Source organism: Maylandia zebra, linkage group LG7 (genome assembly GCF_041146795.1).
Source record: "Maylandia zebra isolate NMK-2024a linkage group LG7, Mzebra_GT3a, whole genome shotgun sequence".
Classification (NCBI taxonomy): Eukaryota; Metazoa; Chordata; class Actinopteri; order Cichliformes; family Cichlidae; genus Maylandia; species Maylandia zebra.
Genome location: NC_135173.1, coordinates 9,559,021 through 9,572,549, shown reverse-complemented (window position 1 = coordinate 9,572,549; position 13,529 = coordinate 9,559,021). Strand labels below are relative to the sequence as shown.

General features: G+C 46.2%; 2 protein-coding genes across 3 annotated transcripts; one reads left to right on the top strand and one right to left on the bottom strand.

The window, feature by feature from the left end:
* Positions 1-558: 558 nt before the first annotated feature.
* Positions 559-5,150, top strand: fam185a (family with sequence similarity 185 member A). The gene is made up of 8 exons (XM_004553368.5): positions 559-1,080; positions 1,168-1,277; positions 2,302-2,394; positions 2,607-2,745; positions 3,568-3,609; positions 3,698-3,793; positions 3,899-4,033; positions 4,186-5,150. Exons 1-8 carry the CDS (start codon positions 645-647, stop codon positions 4,296-4,298), a joined length of 1,164 nt encoding a protein of 387 aa, XP_004553425.3. The 5' UTR covers positions 559-644; the 3' UTR covers positions 4,299-5,150.
* Positions 5,151-6,065: 915 nt separating this feature from the next.
* On the bottom strand, positions 6,066-12,533 carry LOC143419343 (uncharacterized). Of its 2 annotated transcripts, none has more exons than XM_076885691.1 (2): positions 6,732-12,533; positions 6,066-6,348 (listed from the first exon to the last, which is right to left on the bottom strand). In XM_076885691.1, the coding sequence occupies exon 1, from the start codon at positions 12,529-12,531 to the stop codon at positions 6,961-6,963; it is 5,571 nt and encodes a 1,856-aa protein (XP_076741806.1). In that variant the 5' UTR covers positions 12,532-12,533; the 3' UTR covers positions 6,066-6,348; positions 6,732-6,960. The 2 variants fall into 2 exon arrangements, with proteins under 2 accessions (XP_076741806.1, XP_076741807.1); XM_076885692.1 differs by having other exon boundaries at positions 6,759-12,533.
* Between the last annotated feature and the right edge of the window lie 996 nt (positions 12,534-13,529).

Sequence of the window (13,529 nt, the reverse complement as noted above, 5' to 3'; positions counted from 1 at the left end):
ATAGTGGATGTTTGAGGTATATTTTTCATTAAAACAAATAAATCATTAATTTCACACTGTTCAGTGGACGATACACTGAACTTAGATGATAGAAACAATGTATCGATCCTACAGTGCTACAATGATATGATACCAACATTGGTATCGATAATACTGCTATTTAGATCAATCCGCCCACCTCGAGAAAATTAGTTCAATCCTGTGACGACATCTTTGTGATTAATTAATGCATACAATAAATGACTGGCAGATGCCAGAGTCAGGATTTAATGCGGACCGGATTTGCGAATGTGCCCAGAAAACTGTCTTCCTGAAATAAAAATATTTTTTCTGAACCCATAACGAAGCACTTTCTCACTGCAAACCTCAGGACAAGTGTTTCTGCTTATAACATAAACATATTGCACAGAAAGGTAAATGAATAAGAGTTTAGTGTTGAAAGAGCTATTACCGAGGTGCTGTAAACACAGTATATACAGTTTTTAGGATCTCTTGTACACATATTTTTCATGAAGCTTTTAATCTGAAATGTCATACCGGAAACGTTTTGTCTTGAAACCGTGCTTGCGCGGATCTCGAGTGAATGGCGTGTTTATAGTGTGTCTTGTGGCTACAGTCAGGCGTGGATTAGTTGATTTACCGAGATGTTTTGGGGATCAGCAGGTCAGCGGGGGTCTGTCGGGCTTCTCCGCTGCTGGTCCCTGACGGTCAGCCCCAAGACTCTCACACCCACCCGGTGTCCTCTGCACACTCCACGCTCGCTCTCGTTCTCTGCCCCTCTAAAGTCTCCTGCTCATGAAGAGGTGAAGCAGCCTCTGAGGCGGTGGGATCTGTCAGTGAGCCCCTTCACCACGGTGCGCGCACAGATAGGCTGCAACATATCCATCCACCCGCTGGACCCGCACACCTACCCCGAGGCTGATCGAGCCTTCATAACAGTCCACGGGCCAGACAAGGAGCAGGAAGTCAGTCTGGACCGGTTAAAGGTCCACTATGATGACCGGAGCAAAGAGCTCCTAATATCCGCTGAGACGGTGGACAGCGACGTGTCCATCGAAATGTCTGCACCCCTCAAAAGCAGTGAGTGTGTCTATGACAGGGGATCCACACTAAAGTGATTCTGCGCTCTGCGTCTTTGAATAATTTCTGTATGTGAAATTTTGTCAGATCTCTTCATTACTACTCAAGGAAAGGGAAGCGTGCAAGTTAAGAATATGGAGTGTGATATCTGCAAGGTGCGAACAGAAAAGGGGAACTGCCTGCTGCACTCTGTCAAGGTGGGTATTGGCAACACATGTCAGGCCTGCAATTAGTCGGTCCTACTTGTTGGAGCAATTTACCCACACTATGTCTTTCTCCAGCCTGCTTATGTTACAAAGACAAAGCCAAACCACACACTCTTCTGCTAAAACAGCTCGGCCCTGACCTTCATCTATCAAAACATTTACTGACTGTGACTGTTGATCCTTAAACACTTGAGCTGAAGGCAAGTGGACTTCTTCACTGGCCTGTGAATCAGGTTGTAATTCAATTAAACTGATTTTCCATGTATTTTACCTGAAATTACGATGCATTTAAAATTCAAGATTCAAAATTCAAGTTTATACAGGAACGAAGAAATAATTATACTCCAAGCAGTTTTAAGTAATGTGTAGTTTCTGGGTATTTTAGTGAAAAGACAAACAAAATTTCCCCATCTTACACTGTTTGCCCTGCACCTTTATATTGTAGTGGCTTCACCTTGCCTTTTTACATTTTGCATGATCCATTATATTGATGTGCATCATGCATGCTCCGCTATTCAGCTGTCCTCTTTTATTTATGGTTCTTATTTGTTTTTGTTTTTTAATGTCTCTGTAAAACCCTTTGAATCACTTTGCTGTTGAATTGAATTGCTATATAAATAAACTTGCCTTGCCTTACATATAAAATATGTCATGAGGACTTGTTTTTTTAACAATCCTGGAAATTATGCACTACTTAAATTACTAATGTAATACTTGAAATGGCTCACAGTATAATTAGTCTTTTTTACGTCAAAATACCTGAAGTTACACCCTTTGGAGGTAGTCCTGAAAATTGTCCTGTGAGTCATTAAGGTCACACCGGTCAAGGTACAAGTTGTTGGAAAGACATCTCAAGACTGGATCACAGGTAGCTGGCAGTTTATGTTGTAGGCCACCACCTTTGTTCAGTGTCAGTTGTCCCTCTACTGTTATTTCAAATCATCTGTCTTCTCTATGCAAACTGTGAGCATCCTGAAAAGAGCGCCCTTTCTCATCTTTTCCTGTCTTATTTCAGGCTCATCAGGTTGAGGTGCAATCCCACGAAGGGCATGTTACAGGTGTGGGCACAATCAATGGCAACGTGGTCATCAGCACTGGGGGAGACAGTGTAAGGATGACTGTTATTTCTACGTGTTAGTCCTTATACTCAGCAGTCATTAGGGGGCAGCAGTACCCTGAAATACGCGTTAGCAGTGTTGAGTTTCATGTTTTCCTTTTTTTTTTTTTTTTTGTGGCTATTACTTAAAACAAACAACATCAAAAAAGCTGCGATTATACATCGTGTACATCCCTGTGTAGTGATCAGTTGTACGTTTACAGGCAGTGGATGTCAAGAAGCTCCAGGGCACCAAGATGAATGTGTCAACAGAGCACGGCCCTCTGAAGGTCAAAGCCATCTACGCGGAGTCCACCTGCATCTCATCCCGTTCGGGGAGAGTGAACCTAGGGCACGTGCACGGTGAGCAAAAGCGAGCGTCCATCATTCATTTTTAATAAAAACTTGTAGCTTAATGAAATTACATGTGTGGTTATTACGAAAGCCAGAGTCCAATGCAAAGTGAGCCAATAAGCAATTAAATACTTAGACTCTACTACACATTAGATTGTTTAGATTATGATAGTTTAGTTTTTAAGTAAATGTATATATTTTTTGCCAGTGGATAAAAATATCAAATGAAGATCTCATTGCCAGCTATTGATCCCAACAGTGTGTGAAATTGGAACAAATAGAACCGACCTGAGTGTTAAAATACTGTTGGCAGGTTAACACACAGGCAATAATAATCTAAAGTAACAGAAAATGGGTAAATCTGCACAAAGAGATGACTGAGAACCTTCACAGACACAAAGAGGTTGCTATTTTTTGCACACTATATTACATTGCAGCACATTTTGTACTCAGCTGCTTTATGTTACTTGCTTGGTAAAGCAGGACTTTGGTATGTCTGGAATCCCGGGCTCGAAGCAGAGGTGATTTTAACTGCAATGTGGTTGTAATTTATCCGCTTATCCAGCTTGTTACTCGTTTCTGAAAAGCTATGAAACAATGTAGTTTTAAGAAGACTAATTCTTCAAAGTCAAGATGAGATCAGAGCTTTGTGATGTGTAGTAAGAAAAATGCACCATTGATGCAGACGTTTCCTTTTCTTCCTGATAATGATGAGCCTCAGACTCCAACACATGCATGGAAACAATTATCTTGTTGACTTAGAGCTGCAGGCTTGTGATATCTACAGTCTTAGAAGTGTTATCATTAATTATGTGCTTTCATTAATTAAAGGTGAGACTACTGTGAAGAACGCGTGTGGAGATACAGTTATAGGTGAGCAAGTCGACCGACTGCACATTGCCCTTTATATGGTCTCCGTCAGTGGAAGCAAAACAAAACACCCGAGGCTTTGCTTTTTCAGATGGTTCAAATAGCTTCCTGAAGGTTTCCTCTGACAGCGGAGGCATCGATGTCTACGTGGGAGACGGTGGCAGTGCTGAGCTTCACAGTCAGCAAGGTAAACACACATTACAAGAACAACTTTGTCTTTATTTGACACAACTTTCTTTGTTACATCTTTTGAGTCATATTGTTTTTCTCCTTCGTTCTGTGTCTTACGTAGGAGCGGTGAGCGTGCGTGTGCCGTCCTCATTAAGAGCTGGGGTGAGGCTTTGTGGGACGTCGGTGGATATCAGCCCAGAGGTTGTTCTCCATGGAGTAGAAAACAACACGTCTGAAGGCCACACCACCGTTACTGGTAAGCTCGTAACCTTCTTTATAACGCTTCCCTGTGGCACAGTTAATGCCATATCCTAAAACAAGTAATCCCATACACAATGTTCTGTTCATAATCCGCCTCTGCTTTGTTTTCCTCCTACTTTTATGTGCCCTGTTCTGTGTTTCTTACAGGCTACATGAATGTAGAGTCTCCGGCTAATCAGTGGGTTAAAGCTCAAGCAGACAGAGGCTCCATCAGACTGACCGTACAAAGCTGGTTTGAGTCCCGGAGGCTAGTCAGCTGAATGTCCCGTTTTTTTTCCTAGAATCATAATGATGCATCGCTGAACTGGGACTTAAAAAATGTACAAGAAAGAGCCAAACATTACTGCAGCTGTAAGAGACTGAATGCTTATTTAACGCAGGATATACTGCATTATAATCTGAAGTATATTACAAATGTTCTATGTGTGTAAGAAGCCACTGTACATACAGACTGCAGTGAGATTATGTGTGCACAAAACCGTTGGAGTGTTTTGGATGTTTAAAAAAAAAAAAAAAAAAAAAGTTTTGCTCATATTTTCTTTTCTTTTTTTTTTTTTTGTCCAAGTTTACCGAATGTTACTGGAAGCTACCTCAAACTATGAAAGCACCGTTGAATACCTTGCACCTCTCCACTGTTACCCTTGTGTTCACCTCTAATTAATTATAGAGTCACATATTTGGAAATATTACTTTAAAAATGAATTTTGCAGCTAGCAGCATGTCAGTAGCATGATTGGGTTCAAGTACAACAGTTTACGCAGTTTCCCAGAAGTAAACACGTGCAGAGGTTTACCAATCTGCAAACTGTGGAACGATTTTAGAATAATGTTCCTGAACATAAAATTGTAAATATCTTGAATATTATAAAGAGACTCTGGAGAAATCTCTGTTGCGCAAAGGACAAGGCCAAAAATTGATGCTGGCTGCGCGTGATCTTTGGGCTCTTGGATAGCACCGCATTAAAAACAGAGACGATTCTGTCATGAAAATCAGTACGTGGGCTCAGGAGCCCTTCCAGAAACAGGTCATAGTTTGCAGCGCCATCCAAAAATGCAGGTTAAAGCTCTGTCGTGAAGATAATACAGAAATCCCACTGTCTTCTTTGGACTAAAGCCCATCAAACATGGATTGAGGCAAAGTGAAATACTGTTCTGTGGTCAGACAAATTTAAATTTGTAATTGTTTTTAAAAACTTTTGGATGCTGTATCCTCTGAACTAAAGAGAGGATAGACCATCTGGCTTGTTGTTGGTGCTCGGTTCAAAATCCTGCATCTTTAACAGTATAAGGGTTCATTAGTGACTGATGGCAGCTCGCACACGGAAAAGTACCGTCAACGCTGAAAGATGCATATAGGTTTGCGAACAACATGCACCGCCATTCATTTTCAGGAAGAACTACAAATTTCAGTAAGGCAAGTTCAGCATCTGTTAGAACAGCATGACTTCATAGTAGAAAAGTGCTGAACTGACCCAAAGCCCAGACTTAACTTATTAAAAACATTTGGTGGATCATCATCGTCAGACCCAGCAGTGCCGAGCAGTCAGAATCCTATATCAGTCAAGAATGAGACAACATTCCTCTCCCAGACGTCCAGCAGCTGGTCTCCTCAGTTCTGAGACATTAACAGACTGTTGTTAAAAGAGGAGATGCTACACAGTGGTAAAAATGGCACTCTGTCAAATATGAGATGCTTTTCTGCCATTAAATTCAAATTGAGTAGTGACTCTATAGTGTGGTCCACGCCAAATCCCTTTGGAGTTGTGTCAGGAAGGACATCTGGTATTTAAAATAAATCAGATGGGAATAAGGGAGCAGTAGAAAAAAGCTTCACCATCTATGGGATAAAATGTACATCACCCAAAATTGGAACAGTAAACTTCTAAAGCAGGGGTCTCAAACTTGCGGCCTGGGGCCCACTTGCAGCCCACCTCACCCCTACTTCACGTTTGCAGTTTTGTTATACAATATTTGAAATTAAAAGAAAAAACGAAACACTACATTTTTGGAAATATTTGTGGGAGTTTTCTTGTTTGATTTTGTACTACTTGAAGACTAAAGTGGTCCTCCAATGAGCAGTGGCCCACGACTCATTTAAGTTTGAGTGTTAATTTGGGTTGAACCCAGGACTGTATAGGCGTTGGCTGAATAGCAGTGGTGTTCACCTTGGGGTGTCGGTCAGAACACACAGGACGCACAGATAAAGGTTATACCGTCTTTACTGTGATTCCTCAGCTTAACAGCACAGTACAGCAACACAGTAATGCAACCGCAGGCTTACAGAGTGGTGAGGGGTGTGGGTGTGTGTGGTCTGTGAACAGAACATATACAGAATACTGAATGTAATAAACATCTAAGTCATGAATTATGATGCATTAGCGTTCTTCGAATCTAACCAGAACTACAAATGGGAATTCCTATATGAACATCTACATGCACGAGTTTCATACACTACTCCCAAACCCTTACAGTACATGACATTGATTGCCAATACACCCAACAACAATATATCACAAACACCAAATCGTTTAGCTTACAGCTAGCAGGTATGTAGCATAACAGGTAGCATTAGTAGCATGAACTAGCCACATAGCGAACAGGTCGATACACATTGCACTTCTACATCCACTAAATGTCTAATTGGCATAAAAGACTAAAACTGTCCTTTTCAGGCATGGCTCCACGTCTACTCACAGTTCTTTAGCGACGCACACAACTCACACCGTGTGTAGACACCCCCTGCAGAGTCAGTCTGCCAGGCGGCTCTTGCTATGTGCTAGCTCCAACTCTGATCACTGGAACATGTGCTCAATAGTGCAACTGTGCTCTCTCGCCACAAGGGGGCCCCCCCACACAGCTGACAGCCTTTCCAACATAGCCGCCCCCCAATTTGCGGTGCAAATTGGCCCCATGGAAAGGCTGTTTATACAGACGAGGGCTCCCCCACCTGGTCATCCTCATCCTTGATCGCCGGAAGCACAATCAGACGTACTATAGGCCGGGTGTATGTTTTGTCACGTATCTTCACCTCTGCTGTTCTGGTGTGGCCATCAGAACCAGTAAGAATCTTCGTCACTCTCCCAATCTGCCATGATGCTCTGGGTAGCTGTGGATCCACCAGCAGAACAACCGCTCCCTCTGTTATGTCCTCCATGGGTCTCTGCCACTTCATGCGAGTTTGGAGATTAGGCAAATAGTGTCTGATGAAAGATGACCAGAATCTGTCCACCAGGATTTGCGAATGTCTCCATCTTCGCCTCCCTAGCGCTTCTTCTTCGGGATACACTACCTGAGGTAGGGAGCTGTCAGGCCGCCCCATGAGCAAGTAGTTAGGGGTCACTGGATCGATGTCAGCCACATCAGCAGAAACATAACCTAGGGGTTTGGCATTCAGGATACCCTCGATTTCTGTAAGAACGGTCCTGAGTACTTCCTCACTCACTGTTTGAGAGCCGACAGAGGTGTATAAGGCGTTTTTGATAGAGCAGATTTCTCTTTCCCAAGTGCCTCCAAAGTGGGGTGCTGCAGGTGGGTTGAAGCGGAAACGAACCTGCTGCTTAGCCAGTTTCTGCTGGAGGTCCGGACTCATGATGGAGAACGCCTGCTGGAGCTCCTTTTCCCCTCCTTTGAAGTTTGTCCCCTGATCCGAGTAAACTTCTGCCGGTTTCCCTCTTCTCGCAATGAACCTTCGGAAGGCCATCAGAAAGGAGTCAGTGTCGATGGATGTCAGGAGGTCTATATGGACGGCCCGAGTAGTGAGGCACTTAAACAAAATGCCCCATCGCTTCTCCCTGCGTCTGCCTATCTTGATCCAGAAAGGACCAAAGCAGTCCATGCCAGTCGAATAGAAGGCAGGTTTGAACAGCCTGAGGCGGGCAGGTGGCAGGTCAGCCATTTGCTGAGAAGCTGGGTTTGCCCTCCACCTACGGCAATCCATGCAACTATGTTGGTGCCGCTTAACGGCCTCTCTACCTCGCAGGATCCATACAGTCCGCCGAAGCTCAGCGAATACTCTCTCTGGGCCAGGATGACCGAGACGTGCATCCACATCTTGAATAAGTAGTCTGGTATACACATGGGTGGGATCCAGGACCACAGGGTGTACAACAGACAGATCAAGGCTCTCTGCTCGCCGCAGCCTGCCACCAACCCGGATCAGTCTATGATTGGCATCATACTGCGGTGCTAGGCATAGCAGCCGACTGTTAGCCGGTATAGGTTTGCCTGCTTGTAGTAGGTGGTAGTCCTCTGGGAAACAGTCCATCTGAATCTGTCTCAAGATCTGTTGCTCTGCCTCGGTGTAGGCCCCTGCAGTAGATGAGTTACTCCCAGCTGGGTCACCCTGCATTGCTGCATTTTGAATCTCCTTAGCTGTGGCTTCTACTAATTCTGCCCATGTGTTGAACCGCTGGGCCTCTGGGGTTTGATTACCCGGGGTCGTGTTAGCCATATGACATATGGCAGAGCGTTTTAGCTCGATGCCATCCTCTGGGTCTGATGTACCCAACGATGGGCAGGAGGGCCACTGGTCAGGAGGTAGGAGGAGGAAATCTGGTCCTTGAGTCCACCTATTTGGGCTGGCCAGTTCAGTGAGACTTTTGCCCCTTGTGATGTCATCAGCTGGGTTTCTTGTAGAATCCACATATCGCCAGTCTTTGGGGTTAGTAAGCTCTTGAATTTCTGTAATCCTGGTGCCAACAAACACCTTGAAATGGCAGGATGTGGAATGCAACCAGTTGAGGACAGTGGTTGAATCAGACCACAGCGTACATGTGGTCACCTTGAACGTTAGTTCTGTCTGAAGTAGCTTTGCGAGCTGGGCTCCAGTGAGTGCAGCGCAGAGTTCGAGTCTGGGAATAGATATCTGCTTCCTTGGAGCAACCCGTGATCTGGCCATGAGGAATGACAGCTGCGCATTACCATAATGATCTTCTGATCTCAGGTAAGCCACAGAGCCATAGGCTCGCTCTGATGCATCGCAAAAGATATGTACCTCTCTTGCAATGTCAGATAGATCCATGTGCGGCAGTGTGTAACATCGTGGCAATGTTAACTCTGATAAATGCACCAACTCCCCCTTCCATGTCTTCCACTGGTGCAGCAAATCATGAGGTAACTGGGGGTCATCCCAATCTCGATGCTTGTCCCAGAGTTGCTGTACAATAATCTTGGCCCTGGTGGTGAAGGGAATGATGAACCCAAGTGGGTCGTACTGACTAGCCAGGGTTCGATATATGTTCCTCATAGTGGGCTCTCCATAGTCAATGGGTCGGTGCTTGAGGCTGAGGGTGTCCGTCTCACAGTTCCAGTTCAGTCCCAGGGTTGATTCATGCGCTTCTTGTCGGTCCTGTGACAGCCAGAGTTCCAGTTTGTCTGACCGTGCCTCGGATGGCAGATGACTAATCACTTCTGGCCTATTACTAGCCCACTGCCGAATTTCAAAACCCCTGGAAGCCAGAAGCTGCCGTAGTTTCTTGACCAACTGCTGGGCTTCTTCAATCGATGAAACACTCTGTAGACAGTTGTCCACATAGAAGCACCGTTCGATGGAGAACCTCACCTCCTCTCCTGGTTCACTATGCAGGAGGACATGCCGCTGTAGCGCAAAGGAGGCACAGCAGGGACTACATGTTGTCCCAAAGGGAAGGACTTGCCATTCATAGCTGTGAGGGGGCTCATCCCGATTCATATTGCGCCAAAGAAACCTCAGGAGCGGTTTGTCTTCCGGGAGTAGGCACACCTGGTGGAACATCCCTTTTATGTCACCACTGATGGCAATGCTGTGTTCTCTGAAGCGCAGGAGCACTCCAACCAGAGAAGGGCTCAGGACAGGGCCAGGCAATAGGGACTCGTTCAGGTTAAGTCCCTTGTGTCGAAAAGAGCAATTAAAGACCACTCTATTCTTGCCATTGTGCTGGACCATGTGATGAGGTATGTAGCAACTCTCTTGGCTCTGAGAGGCAACCTCCGGTTGCAGTTTGGCTACGAACCCAGAGGTCACCAACCTTTCAATCTCGTCCATATATGCAGCAGCCCTAACTGGGTCTTTGCTCAGACGTCTCTCCATACTCCTCAGGCTGGGCAGTGTCGCCTCTTGGGTGGCCTGAAAAAGTGGTGCATCCTTCCTCCTCAATAAGGGTGTGGCATACCGGAGCACTCCCTTAACCTCCACGCGCCTTGTTCTGGCCTCCAATATCTGAAGGGCTTCATGATCCTCCTTCGACCTTGTCACCTCCTTTTCACTCTTATATGGTAGAACATCCACTTGCCACAGCTTCTCCACATTCCTCTGGAGTTCAACAGATAGGGGGCTGCAGGAGGTATAGAGACACTGTTGAGACTCTAACTGTGACTCAAGCGACTTTGCAGGCCCTTGCAGAGTCCATCCTAGTCGGGTTCGCATCGCAGCTGGCCCTCCTGGTGATCCAAAGCGCACAGGCTCTATAGGGTTTATGAGATGTGGGTGATCAGCCCCAATTAGCAACAGGGGTGAAACTCTGCTGAAGGTTTGTAGGGGCAAGTCCGTCAGATGTCGGTACCTTCTCTTGAGCATGGTAACTGGATATGAATGCTCAGCTAAGCCAAGCCGCTGGGCAGTGAAGGCATTAGCTATGTGGAAGGATTTCTGGGGCTGCATGATAGGGGACAGTGTGAATGAAACGCAGGCCCCATGTAACGTTTGGATATCCTGACAGATAGTTCTCAGGGCGAGGTCTTCAGGTGTGCCTGTTAGGCCCAGTTGCTGAGCTGCAGAGGAGAGCAGCATGGTGCGGTCAGAGCCATCATCCAGGATGGCATAAGTGTCCAGAGTTTGGTCACCATTTCTCAGGAGAACTCTAATCACTTTAAGCAGAACACGGGTAGAATCTGAAGGTTTATCTAGGTGGAGTATTTCAGTTGCAGAGCTCACCAGGCAAGTACCTTCCTTCACACTCTTGGCGTTGACCTCATGCAGGATCTGAAGGTGTTTGCCTTGACATAGGCTGCAAGCTTTCTTCAGATTGCACTGTGCTGCTTGATGTGATCTGCCACATCGCCAACAACGCTGGTTTGTCTTAATCCAGTCTAAGATTTGAGCCTTATCAAACGACTGGAATATGGGGCACTGACTCAGATAATGGTCCTCCGTATCACAGTAGGGGCAGTAAGCTTTCAGCGGGCCTTTCTTCTTGCTATGGACAGCTGGTTTGCTGCTCACCGACTCGACAGGCTGCTTCGTCGGCAGATTCTCTGAGCCATGCAGGATAGTGGCCATGCGCTTTACTGACTTCGCCTCTCTCAGGCGCTCTGCTTTCTGGATGACCCTCTCCTTCTGCCCTGTAGCCCCAAGCTGGGTACTGCTATGTTGGCACCATGTTTCCAGCTGTAACCAGTCTGAAAAGTCTGTTAGGTTGTATACTACCCCTGGATGGCGACACATATGTCTCCGGAACTCAGACCTCATTTCAGCTGGCAGCTTACTGAGGAGCCGTGCCACATGAGAGCCACATTTCAGTTCCACTTCGCCATCCGGACCAAGGGTCTTCAGCATACCAACGAGAGCCCGAATCTGCAGTGCGAATCTTTCAAAAGCCTCCACATCCCGGCGACGAATGTCCGGTGCATCCATAACACCGGCAATCTTCCTGAGGGCTAACTGGTGGGGCTGACCAAACTTCTCCGATAGGGCTGCCATGGTGTCAGTATAGGGGGATGGAGAATTGAGATATGCATCAGCTATGAGACGTGCTTCATCTAGTTTCAAATGATCCATCAGTATCTGAAACTTGAAAAGCTCTGTCCCATCCGGTGGCAGTAGATTGTCAAGTGCGATCTTTAACCGGGCAAACTCGCTTGGGTCCTTCTTAATGAGATCAGGAATACTTGGAGTTGGACCCCTGTATGTTTTCTCTTGTGCCATTACATGTGGTGGCTGGTAGGCTGGGGATGGATGAGGTTTATATTGCGATGATGTTATGATAGGTCTTGATACCTCGGCGACGGGCTGCTGGCTCCAGATGTTGGTGGGGGCTTGACTCTGGAAACTGGGATAAGCACTAGCAGAAAACTGCTCCTGCCAAGGAGGCTTCAAATGTTGCGGAATGATAGGTGGATGTTCAAACCCAAAGGAAGGTGCACTGTTGGGGAATGGCGGGGTTGGCCGACTAGCTGTCAGTGTCTGCTCCTTTAACAGCTGTAGTTCACCCATCATCCTATCCAATGTATCAATCATTGTAGTATCCTTGGGTGGAATACTGTGAGCTGATGGTGGGCGAAAGTATGGCCTTTGGTATTCTTGTTGAGCATGGATGTCCTGCCTATTGTCATACTGCGGCCATGGACTCGTTCGTGCATCTATTCTATGTGTATGGGAACTAATCGTGGGGACACTGATGGGCTGCATACGTTGGAAGGAAGACAGAGGGGGTACATGTGTTGGGGGTGATCTCTGGTCCCGTTGCTCCGACACCTCTGTCTGGTTCACGTGTTTGGGCGTAAGGCTGAGGTCTGCCATTCATACCACACTGCGAACCCGAAACTGCAGACATTTCCCATGGTCGATGGAAAGGAGAAGGAGGCTGATGGTTCAGGCCATCCCTACTGGGCACATGCTGCCGCATATCCTGCAGATCATTCGAGGAAGCGGTCCATTCATCCACGGTGTGTTCCCATCCAGGCTGACTTGTTGGGCTAGACGAGCGGGAGGTCTGTACAGACACTGCCGATGGCACGTACTGCTTTTGCTCTTCTAGCCCGGGTGCATACTGTGCTGTGTACGAGTGACGGTAGGGTGTCATGTCTCGTTGGTGGCCCACCAAGCTCACCTCATAGTCTGCAAGGTAGGGAGGAGGTTGCACTTGGCGCCTTGGGCGAGTTGAATCTGAGACATCTTCACTGGAGAAGAAACTAGGCTGCATCTTTAGGATCCAAGGAAAGCACCATCCGGCTCGAAGGACCAATGTTAATTTGGGTTGAACCCAGGACTGTATAGGCGTTGGCTGAATAGCAGTGGTGTTCACCTTGGGGTGTCGGTCAGAACACACAGGACGCACAGATAAAGGTTATACCGTCTTTACTGTGATTCCTCAGCTTAACAGCACAGTACAGCAACACAGTAATGCAACCGCAGGCTTACAGAGTGGTGAGGGGTGTGGGTGTGTGTGGTCTGTGAACAGAACATATACAGAATACTGAATGTAATAAACATCTAAGTCATGAATTATGATGCATTAGCGTTCTTCGAATCTAACCAGAACTACAAATGGGAATTCCTATATGAACATCTACATGCACGAGTTTCATACACTACTCCCAAACCCTTACAGTACATGACATTGATTGCCAATACACCCAACAACAATATATCACAAACACCAAATCGTTTAGCTTACAGCTAGCAGGTATGTAGCATAACAGGTAGCATTAGTAGCATGAACTAGCCACATAGCGAACAGGTCGATACACATTGCACTTCTACATCCACTAAATGTCTAATTGGCATAAAAGACTAAA

Bases quoted from the DNA above. Each gene is read 5' to 3' on its own strand.
- fam185a (XM_004553368.5), top strand. From the start codon at position 645: ATGTTTTGGGGATCAGCAGGTCAGCGGGGGTCTGTCGGGCTTCTCCGC. The intron at 2,395-2,606 runs GTAAGGATGACT...GTACGTTTACAG, and splicing joins TCAGCACTGGGGGAGACAGT to GCAGTGGATGTCAAGAAGCT. The intron at 3,610-3,697 runs GTGAGCAAGTCG...TTGCTTTTTCAG, and splicing joins GTGTGGAGATACAGTTATAG to ATGGTTCAAATAGCTTCCTG.
- LOC143419343 (XM_076885691.1), bottom strand. From the start codon at position 12,531: ATGGCAGACCTCAGCCTTACGCCCAAACACGTGAACCAGACAGAGGTG.